The sequence below is a fragment of the Urocampus carinirostris genome, chromosome 12 (genome assembly GCF_059441175.1).
Source record: "Urocampus carinirostris isolate Australia breed hairy pipefish chromosome 12, RoL_Ucar_1.0, whole genome shotgun sequence".
Classification (NCBI taxonomy): Eukaryota; Metazoa; Chordata; class Actinopteri; order Syngnathiformes; family Syngnathidae; genus Urocampus; species Urocampus carinirostris.
Genome location: NC_142360.1, coordinates 26227088 through 26240531, shown reverse-complemented (window position 1 = coordinate 26240531; position 13444 = coordinate 26227088). Strand labels below are relative to the sequence as shown.

Below are 13444 nucleotides of genomic sequence, written 5' to 3'. Positions count from 1 at the left end.
TGAAGGGAAATTACATATTTGTCCACCATCATGCTGGCACAAGTATCCAAAAACTTCAAAAATGAGAAGTAAAATGGTTCTCTGGTCACTTGGAGTATCTGGATTTTGAGACCGAGAGGTCGCTGGTTCGATTTCCAACTTAAATGTCGAAGTGTCCTTGGGCAAGACACTGAAACCATCACGCCTCCGATAAGCGGGTAGGTTCCTTGCATGGCTGACGTCGCTATCAGTTTGCGAGTGGGTGTGTGAAAGGGTAAGTGTGAAGTGCATTGTAAAGCGCTTTGGGGGGGCTTCGTTGAACATTAGACAAGCTTGCTGAATGTCCGTTCGCACTCGTTTGGGGCTGAATTGTTTCTCCTTCAGTGTTTTTAGCATGCGATTGTGTTTAAAATTGTGGAATAAGTTTATCGTGTTGCCCATTATCAGACTCTTAAGTAGCCATAATACCTCCAAACAACTGAAGATGGGGACCTCTCCTGTCTACAATTTTTTTCAGCACCCTGAACTGCTATCCTTGCGAAATGATTTCCTGGTTCTCGTCACTGTCTTCGTCTTCTGAAAGCTAGTCTGGAACATTTTCATTGCAATAGCGCTCCAATTTTCTTTGGTGGTCGGTGGTAGAAGGTTTTTATCATTCATCCTGGCAAAAATTATAGGAAGGTAATTATCGTCATCGTTTTATCACCCATACCTAATTAAAAGACTCTTGTTCCTAAATGCTCCTCAGGCAAGATTTGGGAACACTGTGGGTCTATTTTGTCCAGGCCCGGTATTCATAACTTCCATCATGTATTTCTTGCAAGGTTTTGCCTCCTGGTCAGACACACTTACTGTACATAGTTATGAAAGGTGTGTTGTGCATGATGGGGGGCACTGATGCGGCCATCCTTTGAGACGAAGCGGAAATGTGCCTTGTCTGCGAAAAAATAGCACCTGGCACGGAAGTGCAGCCTCAGCAGGTAGCTGGTGGCTTTCACTGATGTTTGGTCTGCTTCATGGAAACATTTGAGGGTGCCCGCACACAGACGGAGCAAGCAAGGTAATAGTGCTGACACCAGAGAAGCATTGCTGCTGCATGAGCTCGGAGGATTCGGGGTGGCCTTGCCACCTTCCTCAAACAATGGTTAGTTAGACAGCGCAGTAGCACTGTGCATGTGTGTGTGTCACTGTGTGACTGATGGCGGCTGTTGCGGTGGCTTGCTTGTTTCACGTTGATTCTGACAGAAAACTGCGTTGCGGTGACAGGTAAGCACTTTTCAGCAGAACCTCTACAGGGAGCAGAGAAACGTGTCCTAGCGGCGGGGTATAACCTTTTCCGAATTGCGTTTCCACGACAGTGCTTGACTGGAAAGTGACCACTTGTATAGATGTGATGATAGTTACAGCTACCGCTCGATATGTTAAGAGCACAACCACAGTATCTTTTGATGTAAACTTATATGTGCACCATCGGATAAAATTGTCTCTACAGACACCAGGATAGAGGTAAGATTGGCCCTTAAAAATCCAGCCAGACCCAACCCAGCCCACAGGTTTTACACCACACAAATTAACTTGATTTGAGGGATCGATGCAGAAGAAAACCCATCCTTCAATTATCTGCACCGCTTATCCTCTCTAGGGTCGCTGAGGGGATGGAGCCCATCCCAGCTATTTTCGGGCAGTGGGCAGAGGACAGGGAACAAAGGGACAGACAATTCGCTTGCTCATTCACACCTAGGGACAATTTGGACCGGCCAATTAGCCTGACAGCAAATTCTGAAAATATAGTTGAATATGGCCCGCACATGGCGCTTGAGCGCAACTCTGTTGCACTTCTCAGTTTTAACACTAGATGGAGCCAGTAACGGAAAAGGTGCTTCTCCACCCATGCATTTGGATCCCCTGAACTGGAAAACATTGGAATTGTGTTTTCTTTGCTTATTTAATGAACCTTCTTGTCATTCATTTGAACTGTCATTGAAATTCAAAGTGTATTACTGTGTAAATTATTCTGACACAAAATAGATTGTAACCCTATCAGTGCAGCTAAAACGTAAATTTTGCTATCAAAAATAGGTTAACAACGAAATTAGAGTAGATGGGTGTGTGAAAGGATAAGTGTGAAGTGCATTGTAAAGCTATCAAACAGAAAAATAAATAAAACATCCATCCACCCATCCAGTAGGGTCGCGGGGGTGCTGGAGCCCATCCCAGCTATCTTCAGGCAGTGGGCAGGGGACACCCTGTACTGGTTGCCAGCCAGTCGCAGGGCACACAGAGACAGACGACTCACTTGCTAATTCACACCTAGGGACAATTCAGACCGGCCAATTAACCTGACCCGCATGTTTTTGGGATGTGGGAGGAAACCGAAGTGCCTGGAGGAATCCACGCAATCACGGGGAGAACATGCAAACCCCGCACGGGAAGGCTGGTAGCTGGATTTGAATCCATGACCTCAGAACTGTTCCGCAGACGGGCTAACCACTCATCCGCTATGCTGTCCAAGGAGGAAAACCCGAATTTGCATATTTTATTTGTGAAGACCAGTGGGAGGACAGTGGAGGAAGAAAGTGTGACTGGCCGCCGTGCACACACACATATGAGTCTGTGTGCTGGTTAGCACGCCTGCACTGTCGAACACAGAGTGGCGGGGGTACTAGCACGCTGCGGACACTACTCTAAAGTTCTTCTCCCGGCCCACGGTTTTTTCCCTGCAAGCTGGTGTGCCGGCTCCTACCATGGGCGTGCCAGGAAAGCTCCCACGTGGGGTCCACCCCCTCGCCTCGATGTCTGAAATGATCAAAACATCCCCGAGCATTTCCACGTCATCAGGGCCTTGTTCTCCAAACATCACCTGCCGTCCCCCGTCATCAGGGCCCCTCTGCGTCGTCGGATGTGCTGATTATCTTATCAGCCTCACGTCAGCTCCCGCCACTCTTGTAAACAACATCTCCTACCAGGCCAGGATGCCCTGAACTTACACTGCTCATTGAACTTAAGCCTTCTCTGTGAAAATCTTTGTAGCACTCCATAAATGTAAATTGCATTCAATCGTATAAAATCTTTTATAGTAAAATGTATAAAATCCTTCACCAGCCATCTTTGAACCAGTCGCAGGGCACAGAGAGACAGACAACTCACTCGCTCATTCACACCTAGGGCCAATTTTAGACTGGCCAATTAACCTGACATAAGTGTTTTTGACATTCAAACTCCATACAGGAAGGCTGCGGTAGCTGGACTTGAACCCTGAACCGCCGCACCATGTGGCAGTGCGCTAACCACCTAGCTGCTGAGCCCATTGAAATCATAAATAATTTAAATATAGATATAAAATCCCAAAATATACGGAGCCTTTGATATGTCACTAAATAAAAAGGATGTAACGTCATCGCCACAAAGTTTGTATTTCAACAAACATATAAAAAAAGCCACAAGTGATGCAATGCGTACAATGTGATATTAGAAATTTCAGAATTAAATAGTTTATAAAAGGCAGCACAGCAGATGAGTGGTTAACACGTCCGCGGCACAGTTCTGACGTCATGGGTGCAAATGCAGCTATCAGCCTTCCTGTGCAGAGCTTGCATGTTCTCCCCATGCTTGCGTGTGTTTTCTGGCCGGTCCAAATGGTCCCTAGGTGTAAATGAGCAAGTGATTTATCTGTCTCTCTCGTGCCCTGTGACTGAGGATAAGCGGTATTGGTAGGTTGGATCCCTTAACCACTAGGGTAGTATGGGCACCATTTCCAGTGGTGTGTCTTGTTGGCACCCATCATTCAGTACTTGTATACATACAGTATATGTATACTGTATGTATACATACAGTGTATGTGCTTATACAGTAGGGATGTTTGATTCCACCAGCTATTGGATTGGCTAAGACCCGTTGTTTACGAGGGACACTACTTTTACCTCCAATGCAATTTGAGCGATTTTGTGCCATACCATGCAGCTCTGAACGACAACGGTTTCATCAGGCAGCTTCTCGTATGTGACTGCGTGTCGGCGTGTGATCCGCCACAGATGCTTCTTGCTTTGTTCAGTACTTGGCTGGCCTGGTTCCGGCACCGGCAGTTCCCAAACAGCGAGAAGGGGGGCAGACAGGGGGAGCTTTGAGTCTCAGGCCATCGGAATCTTCAGGGGGTTGCAGTCCTCTTGCTGAGGCTGGGAATCCATCCATCGGCAGTTAGTGCGCAAGCCTTGACTACAAACTCAGTGACCGAACTAGACAATTTTTCGTCTCAATTTTTTGTCCAGCCTTTTACTACGTTTTTGGTTTATTTGGCTACCCATAGCAGCAAGATGGAGACAATTATATCAGCTCCCTATTGGTAAGGCTGAGTAAAATAAATATACATTTCTTGACCTACGGTTGTTTAAAAACGTAGGTCTGTATGATACTTCCTGTATTTTTGCTTGTTTTTTTTACCACAAGGAGGTGCTGAATAATACACAATATCCCTCCTATAAGAGCTAAAGTATCAGATATTGCAGATGGCTGAACATTTGTCTTATTTTAAGAAATATGTTCTAATATTTGAAAATTAATTCTCATAAAGATCAAAACGGTTTGACATAATTGAAGATAATTTAGCCTATTTTAAGTATTATTTTTCTCTTTTTTTTATAGTTTTTGTATTTTTTCTTGTAAAATAAAACATTTTTCTTTAATTGTGTTTTATGCAGTGCAATTTCGTTCTCATTCCTTTTGAGGGGAAATATGTTGGGATTTACATTTTCTTAAAAAAAAAATCCGTTTTTTTTAAGTGGAGTTTTCACCCCTTTTTTCTTTATATGGCTAACAATAACTACTCAAGAGTTGAATATCTGCATCAGTATTGTTTTTTGAATGAGATTCAACGTCCATTCCTCTTTTGCCTGAATGTCAATCACACAGTTGTTATAGAAATTCATACAATGAACCTATTACAAAGGAAATTAACTTTACAATAAAATACACATTTGAGCTCAATCTATTCCCATTACTATCAAGACATTGAGCAGAACTACGATAACTTCCTCCTTGCACTTCTGAAAATCATGGAATTGGATTGTCTTTATTGTCCTTAATATCTACGTTGTTGTATGCAACGAGATTGGACATGGCAGCATAAGCATGTAATAAAGACTTTAAAGAGGGAAAAAAGAAATTAAATGAAATTATCTGCATTTTATATAGCGCTTTTCAAGTCAATGACTTCCCAAAGCGCTTCTTATGCTTGTCATTTGTGTTATTTGCTACTCTAGCTGCACTCTAACATTGGGGATCCTCAGAGTGAGCCAGGTATACGTGATGATAAAAGTTAAAATATCCACCCTTAAGGCTTGGGAATCAAAATGAAATGAAATGATCTGCATTTATATAGCGCTTTTCAAGTCAATGACTTCCCAAAGCGCTTTACAATGTGCTCCACATTTCCCAATAGCGGCCTTCCAGCCATGTAAGGCGCTGACCTGCTTATTGGGGGTATGAGGGGTTCAGTGTCTTACCCAAGGACACTTCGACATGTAACAAGGACGAGCCGGGATTCGAACTGGCATCCCTTGATCCCAAGACGAGCGCTCTACCTCCTAAACTACTGCCGCCTCAAAGACTATCTGGATGAAAGGCAGAAAAATATTTACAACATATTGCTTACAGAATGGTCTAAGTTATAATAGTAGTGCAATGTTCGTGAATTAAAAAGAATAGTGCAACAAAAACAAGTGCAATAACATTTAGCAGCAACGACAAAAGAAGAAAACACAAGTTGCAATTTTTTTTCAGTTTTTTTGCGCTCGTTTAGGGTTGTAATGACCCTGGGGAAGAAGCTGTCTCTGAGCCTGTTTGTCGTTGTTTTGAAGGACCTTTAACGGCTACGAGAGGGTAACAGGTCAAAGAGGTGGTGGCCAGGGTGGTGAGTGTCTTATAATAGGAAGTCTAGTGTTACTATCTCACAGCAGTCAACATTTGCTCATCAGATGTTAGCTGATTTTTCCGATGACAAGTGCATTGACTTGTTCATTTATAAGGTTTAGCATTATTTTTAGCCCTCAAATGAATCGCAAAATTGTGTTACTATTATTGGTTCCACTCCTTTCCTCTCTTTGACGACTAATTATGTTATAGATCTCTTTGATATAATTAATTATGCTTACCATTTAACTACAGTTGAAACATTCTTATTTCTTCGTTCCCATGTTATCCCCAGTTGACCTCCAAAGGCACAACTTCTGACCTTCTCCTTGGCATCAGCCTGGTGTCTGTGGTCCTGCTGCTGGTTCTTATCCTGAGTTCGGCCGGTCTGGTAGCGGCGCTGAACCGACGAGCCACCCACGGCACTTACAGCCCCAGCCGGCAGGAAAAGGACGGTTCCCGGGTGGAGATGTGGAGCATCACGCAGCCTCAACCAATAGAGAGGCTCATCTGAGCAGAGGGAAACGTTTACTCACCGCAACACGCTCTGTCGCTATTCTAACGTCCTCACGTCGATACTAGTGCCAAGAAATTAACAATACAAGCCCCCCCAAAATCAAAATCTTGTTGGCGTTAGCAATTAGCATCTTTCAAGATTGTTTTACTTTCAAATCTCTTTGTCGTGGTGTATGGGCTGCAGTGGACCATTCTCCACCACGATAGTCTAGAAATGCAGACGTTTGGTTTGATTAATTGTTGTATCTTGCACGGGCGGTGATCCTTGCTTTCAACATAACAGTTGCATGGCCCAACAGCCAACTGGTTCTGTCCACATAGACTCCATTGATTTTATTCAAACTCGCCACCTTAAATGCCCAATCTATTCCCAAGAAGAGTTAGAACATTACCAGTAGCTCAGCAGGTAGAATACAAAAATAGTATTGAGGGTTCGATCCCCAGTCAAGTTTGTACACATTCTGGGTGGCTGGTGTTGGAGCTATGGTTCGGGTTAAGGATTTGGTTGGAGATAAGGTTGGGGTTGTAGTTTGAGTTAAGGTTAGTCAAGGTATAGCCCTTAGTCACAAAAGTAAGAAAGGGCAGCACAGACCACCATTACAACATCCCCTAATCTGAAACCTACATGAGTGAAAGGAAAAACCTTAAAAACATCAGGATGGGGAAAATGAAGAATGAACTAATATTCCTTACAGTTTGAGGGTTCCACATTACCAGTAGCTCAACTGGTAGGAAGCCTGCCAGGTTTTATGGTTCTTCGGTTGTTTTGGTTGGAGCTAGGGTCAGGGCTACAGTTTTAGTTGGATTTAGAAACGGCACTCATAGCTTAAATGCTAAGATGCCTTTATTGCACTCACAGGGTTTTGTGTTCGATCCCCAGTCAAGGCAGTACAAATCCTAGGATTAGGGTTTCTGTTGGCACAATCAAAACCCTAACCCTCCATAAATTCCCTTAACCCTAGAATTTGTACTGCCTTGCGTGAGGAATGAACCCACAAGTGTGTCAGTGTAATTCAGGTACCTTAACATTTGAGTTTTCACGCTGTTACAGATTTCAACCGAATATCTAACCCTAGCTACCAAAAAAAAACCCATAACCCTAACTACTGGCAAACCCCCAACCCTATATCCAACACTAACCGACTAACCATGGCTCCAAAAATAGTAAGGAAAAAAAAAAACAACTCCAACTAAACCATGAACCCTAGCTCTAACCAAAAACATTAATTTAGCACCAACCAAAACCCTAACTCGACCAAACCCTACATTCAAAATGTGTACTGTTTTGACTGTGGAGTGAACTCATCTTCCCAGTTAAACTACCAGTCCTTCTTCTGAAACCTACCAAAACTCTTAACCATAACCTTAGCTTCAACCAAACAAACTAGTTTACCTGGCAGTGACTAAGTTAAAGGTCATGGAAAAATAGAATTCCTCTTTATAAGAATATCACGCTAAGAATTCATAACACAGAAATAATTTTAGCCTAACTTGTGTTACAAATGTTTCAACTACAGTACCACATTCTACGCCTACTATTTTGATGTGTCTTATGTGTATGTAAACGATTTGCTGTGTATTTCTCGTCTGTCTTAGTAACAAATTGCAATTAAAAAATTTAAAAATATTGTCATCTCGTGACAACTCTTTGGCTTATCTTGTGTGTTAGCGGCACAGAAGGCGGAGTCTGTGAAGGCTTCAATGTATTACGGTGAGAGTAAGTTATACAGTGGTTATAATGAACATCTATTTCAGCACCAATACAAGGACTTTGTTTTCATCAACGGATAATAGTCCTCATTATAGCTAAACTGAATCGATTGATCAGTGATGATGATCAGTCTAGCTTAATTGTTTTTGCGTGTGTAAGCTATGTGTGAATTGGATGATCCTAAATTACTTTGAGTGAAATTAAAAAGTTATATATTTTACCTAGCCAGACACTTTGGGTGATCAGCAACCCCAAAGCCCTAAACCTAAAATTGCCCCTGTATTTACCAGAAAATTACAAAATGAAAGGTCAAGCATGGGCTCGCCTGACTTAAGTTGGTTGCACGTGGCATTCGAGTATGGGGTGCCATCTAACATCAGCTCTCACACTTGCTCCTTAAATGTTCTCATACATAAGAGCGCAAAGGAACACACATGTCAAAAGCTTACACAAGTACTGGTCAAATGCGTGCGTTTATTGCTGCAGGTCAAACTTCCTCACTTAGATACACTACACTAATGAAATCCTCTCATAAACTTATGTCATAATTTTACACAAGTACTGCTCAAATGTGTTAGCCAGCACTGATCAAATGTTCTCGCTTACACTGCTGAAATGGCCTCAACCTATATCCAAACACGGGTAAAACTCTTGCATGTGCCCTCGAGAAATATTTGTCTTCTAAAAAACATCCAATACAATCGTAACGTCTTTATCTTCCGGACAACGTTGTGTCGCGTCTGGGAGTGAATACGTGGACCTTCTGCTCTACCTTGTGTTTCGCTTAACAAGAAGTCGAATGTAGTTTAACGCTCCTTTCACAAGTGGTGAGTAAGCACAGTGAAAAGCAATTGAAGCGTCCTTCTCTGTCTGTCTGCTTCAGACGTCGGCATCCAAAGATTCCTAGAAGAAAAAGATGAGATGTCATGAAAGGTGAACAAACACACCTGTAAGCACCACTAGGACCTATTAGCGCACACTGATTCTTCAGGAGCATGAACTGGGACGTGCACTGACTACTGTGAAGCCCCAGGAAGGCAGCTGGCTGGATGGAGTACCAGGGAGTGTGCTGATGGAGTGCGGTGACCTTGTTACAATCGCACTATTAGTATAACGTAGACCAGTCTTTAAGCACTAAGTTCAAAACACGTTTTCCTATTTATCCTGAAAGTCTCATCTTTTTTTCCTCCCCTTTTAAACATGTTTATCCTGGAGTGCTATGTCTAATCTCATTGCATACATTGTTTCACTATGTCGAAGTCAACGCTAAAAAAGATGATTTAATTCAATCAGGAGTAACACCAGCCTCAACCAAAGCATCTTTGTGTACATCTTCTAGATCCGGGGTGGGCATCTCTGACCCTCAAGAGCTGGAGCCCTGCAGATTTTAGTCATTTCCCTTCTGTAACTCACATGATTCATGAGTCACTTGTCAGCAAACCAAGAAAAAAAAATCGAACAATATTCTTAACCATGACAGGGAGGTGGCTCTGTGGAGGAAACTTCACAAGTATTGAAAACTGTTATGTGCTCTACCATAAAGCTTATAACGCTGAAAAGAACTTCCAAATTATAATCGGATAAACACGGGACACGAATGTTCAGAATATAAAACATCATTTCGCCGAAGTAAATATTTTCAACAAGTGATTTTTAGACAAGATACAAATGCCCGGTGCTTTACTGTTGTATTACATTCCCCAAAATTTCGATACTAAGTAATTTTAGTAAGGTTGGCGAGAGGGGAACGCAAGGGTTGCATTTTTTGGCAAAACGAAGCACAGTAATCCATACCAGCTACGAAGAGCTGGTAAGCATCCAGACTTGTATAAGCTTTTAGATCATCACTGGGGGTACTCCATTTATGATATAGTGGTACAGATTGTATGGACTAAAGTCAGGCAGACTGGAGGATTTATTTTGATGTGGGAAAAAGTCAGGAGGAGGACTGTATCGCTAGGTAGCTAGCATTGCTAATGCTATCGTCCGTTTTTCTAAATAGTGCATTTTGTGCTTTCTGACAAGGTGAGCCATCTCATTCCACAGCTACAAAATATTAGTTTGACTAATCATTGTCAATGGTGTTCAATTATATAGCTTTTTTGGTTGTTGTCCACTGTTGACTACGGGTTACTACCATCCGTCATGGTGTCGTCACATGGTTCAATCATGTGTGGGCGGAGGGTCAATAGACAATGGCATTGTCATCAACATAGTTGTAGGGATCAGTGATTTGCTTAGGAAGATTTGGACGTTTTAAGTAGACTACTTCAAATGTGTGTAGTGCATACCTGTCAACCTGTATGTTTTTGTCGTACAAAGTATGTTTATAATGCATTTTAAGACATGTGCGACGTACAAGAAAATCTATACGGAAAAACGCAAATTTGTCAATTATGGGTACCATCAGGTATATCACGAAACGGCAAATCAATCAAGTCAAACGAGTTCGCCGCGGTAGCCTCTATCTCGGTATCGTTTTTTTCGTTGCAAAAGAAGCGAGCGGTTTGATGCTACTGTGCGCATGCGTCTGCCGCCTGGGGATTTCCTATCATGCATCATTCCGATCACACAAGAACAAAGGCTTCAAAAACATCGGATTTCATGTGGTAGTTGTTTAGTGAAAGGAAGTCCGTATCTTTTTAGAGAACCGTCTTTTTCGGCTCAACTCATTAAAGAGTGCCGGCTCTCAAATGGCTCACTTGCTTTGATGCATTGTATTACGAATTATTATCTTGTATAAAAAGTTAAGAAAAAAAGGAAGTATAAAAGGAGAAAATGAAAAAAGACAGGTTTGTGGTTATCCCTTTAATCAGTTAATTACCAACAATAATTTAATGCAGAAAATGAATTCATAATTTGAATAAGAAAATGTATTATTCTACTTAATTCTATTTGCATGTATTTTTTCCTTCTACAGTGAACGTCCAAGCTACTTCATTTTTGAACTTTTTTCATAATAAACCTCATTCATGTCGAGCAACTCAGGATCTCACAACAACATGTTAAATAACAATATATATAATATAACGAAACACATGTACAATGTAACATGTGAAACTACATAAATAAACACGTTGAAAAAAAATATGGTGTAAGTTTTGTTTTGTATTTTGTAAGGGAAAATACGACAGTTTGTAAAGGGCATGGAGCCCTGGAGCACGACAGGTGTTTAGTGTAAAGCATAACAATATGTTGGGAAGACAAATGCAATTTGGATTTTAAATGACTGATAATGTACATAGGTAAATATGTTTTCATCTATATCAAAATATTGACATAATTTTCCTTTCAATTAAAATGGTACAGTCTTGTCTCTTAACTTATCAATATATACCTGAATGTCTTCCCAATAACAATAACAGCTCATTGCTATTCTATTCATTCCAGTTCCGCCTCCATGGCTAAGTGGACCGTCTTTGAGTCAAAAAAGGGGTCCACTCTCTGTGTATGAGCAGGGTTGGGTAGGATTACTTTAACTGGATTACTTTCAATTACTTTTGGATTACTCCAATACCAAATATGTTAATAAAAGACAAGAGAAACTAAATATGAATAAAATGATGACTCACAACACGTGGTAAGCTTTTTCTCCTGGCTCTGATCTCTTTGATCTCCGGCAAAACTAACAAAAAATGTGACAGAAACGAAATGAAAATAAATCCAAACAGCTTGCCAAAATCACTTTTGTCGTACCATGTATTCCGTTACTCCCCAAGCCTGCACGAAATTTAGTCATTTTATTCATATTTAGTTTATTTTGTCTTTTATTAGCATATTTGGTATTGGAGTAATCCAAAAGTAAATGAATGTAATCCAGTTAAAGTAACCCTACCCAACCCTGTGTATGAGACGATTTCAGGTGCAAGTGTAAGAGCCGATCCTGAATTTTGGCCCACACGGGACTCTATATGGCTTAAAATTGCTGCACAGATTCAGCAAACTTGAAGCATTTCCATGACGACCGATTGGTAATCAGTTGAGCGCCAGACTGTCGCCCGCCACTGCTTAAACACGCGTGCGCGAAGGTGGAAAGGGCGGGGCGATCAAGTTGGCCTTTTTTTCAAGTGTTGCATTTCGTGAGGGCGTTTTGTCTCTTGTTAGAGAACCGGCTCTTTCTGCTGACAAACGGAGTTTTTTTTTTTTAACAGCCAGTGTTGGGCACGTTACTTTAACAAAGTAATTATATAATAATAATAATAATAATAATTTCCTTTGTATTGTCATTCTTTTGTAACAATGTACACAGAACGAAATGTCGATACACCTGACCCGTTGTAGCGAGCCGATGCAGCCGCAGCCAACAGAGGGCGCCGCCATTTTACCAATGTTATAAGTCTTAGGTATGACTCGGCCGAGGCGCGAACCAGCGATTTCCCAGTATTTACTCAGGGTTGGGTATGGTTACTTTAACTGGGTTACTTTCAATTACTTTTGGAGTACTCCAATACCAAATATGCTAATAAAAGACGAAAGAAACTAAATATGAATAAAATTATGACTCACAACAAGTGGTAAGCTTTCTCTCCTGGCTTTGATCTCTTTGATCTCCGGCAAAACTAACATAAAATGCAACAGAAACAAAATGAAAATAAATCCAAACAGCTTGCCAACATCATTTTTGCCGTTCCATGTATTCCAAGCCTGCACAAAATTTAGTATTTTTATTCATATTTAGTTTCTTTCGTCTTTTATTAGCATATTTGGTATTGGAGTAATCCAAAAATAATTGAAAGTAATCCAGTTAAAGTAACCCTACCCAACCCTGTATTTACTCACTACTTCTTCCCAAAACTAACTGATGTAGTATATGAATTACCTTATAGTAAAAATAACTAGTTACTATTTCCGTTTCTTTAAAAAAAAGTTGTATGTCCGAACAGTATTTGAATCAGTTAAATAGAGAAGAACAGACAGTTTTTGTCATAGAACTTTGTAATATTTATTGCTCCTCACTGGCACCAGATTTATCCTACATTTAAAGTGCAACAACAATAAACAGTAAACAATAAAGTAAAATAACTGTCAATATATATCCCAACTGCATATCTCTTCTTCTCTATGCTACTGGTAATTTCTTCTACCGCATCAATAACAGCCATTTGTTGTTGATCTGTTCGCCCTAAAACTATATTGACTTTCATTAATTAATTTATGCGTTTCTATACATTTTTCTAGTCATATTTATGTCAAAACAATCAGTAGATGTTTTATTTCTACAATTGTGTCTATTATTTCTGATTCCATTACTCCACACAAAAACATGTCTTCGAATTCATTTTTTATCAGTGACTCGAGTTGTTTGCTACTGCTCTCGGGGATATTTGCAGCTAG

General features: G+C 40.9%; 1 protein-coding gene across 3 annotated transcripts in view; it reads left to right on the top strand.

Moving 5' to 3' along the window:
• Positions 1-7698, top strand: part of crb1 (crumbs cell polarity complex component 1) — a 50162-nt gene extending 42464 nt beyond the window's left edge. For all 3 annotated transcript variants that reach the window (XM_088349220.1, XM_088349218.1, XM_088349221.1), the window contains one exon: positions 6179-7698. In XM_088349220.1, the coding sequence (XP_088205346.1) occupies positions 6179-6397 (219 nt within the window). In that variant the 3' untranslated portion in view covers positions 6398-7698. The remainder of the gene's footprint in view (positions 1-6178) is intronic.
• The last annotated feature ends 5746 nt before the right edge of the window (positions 7699-13444 follow it).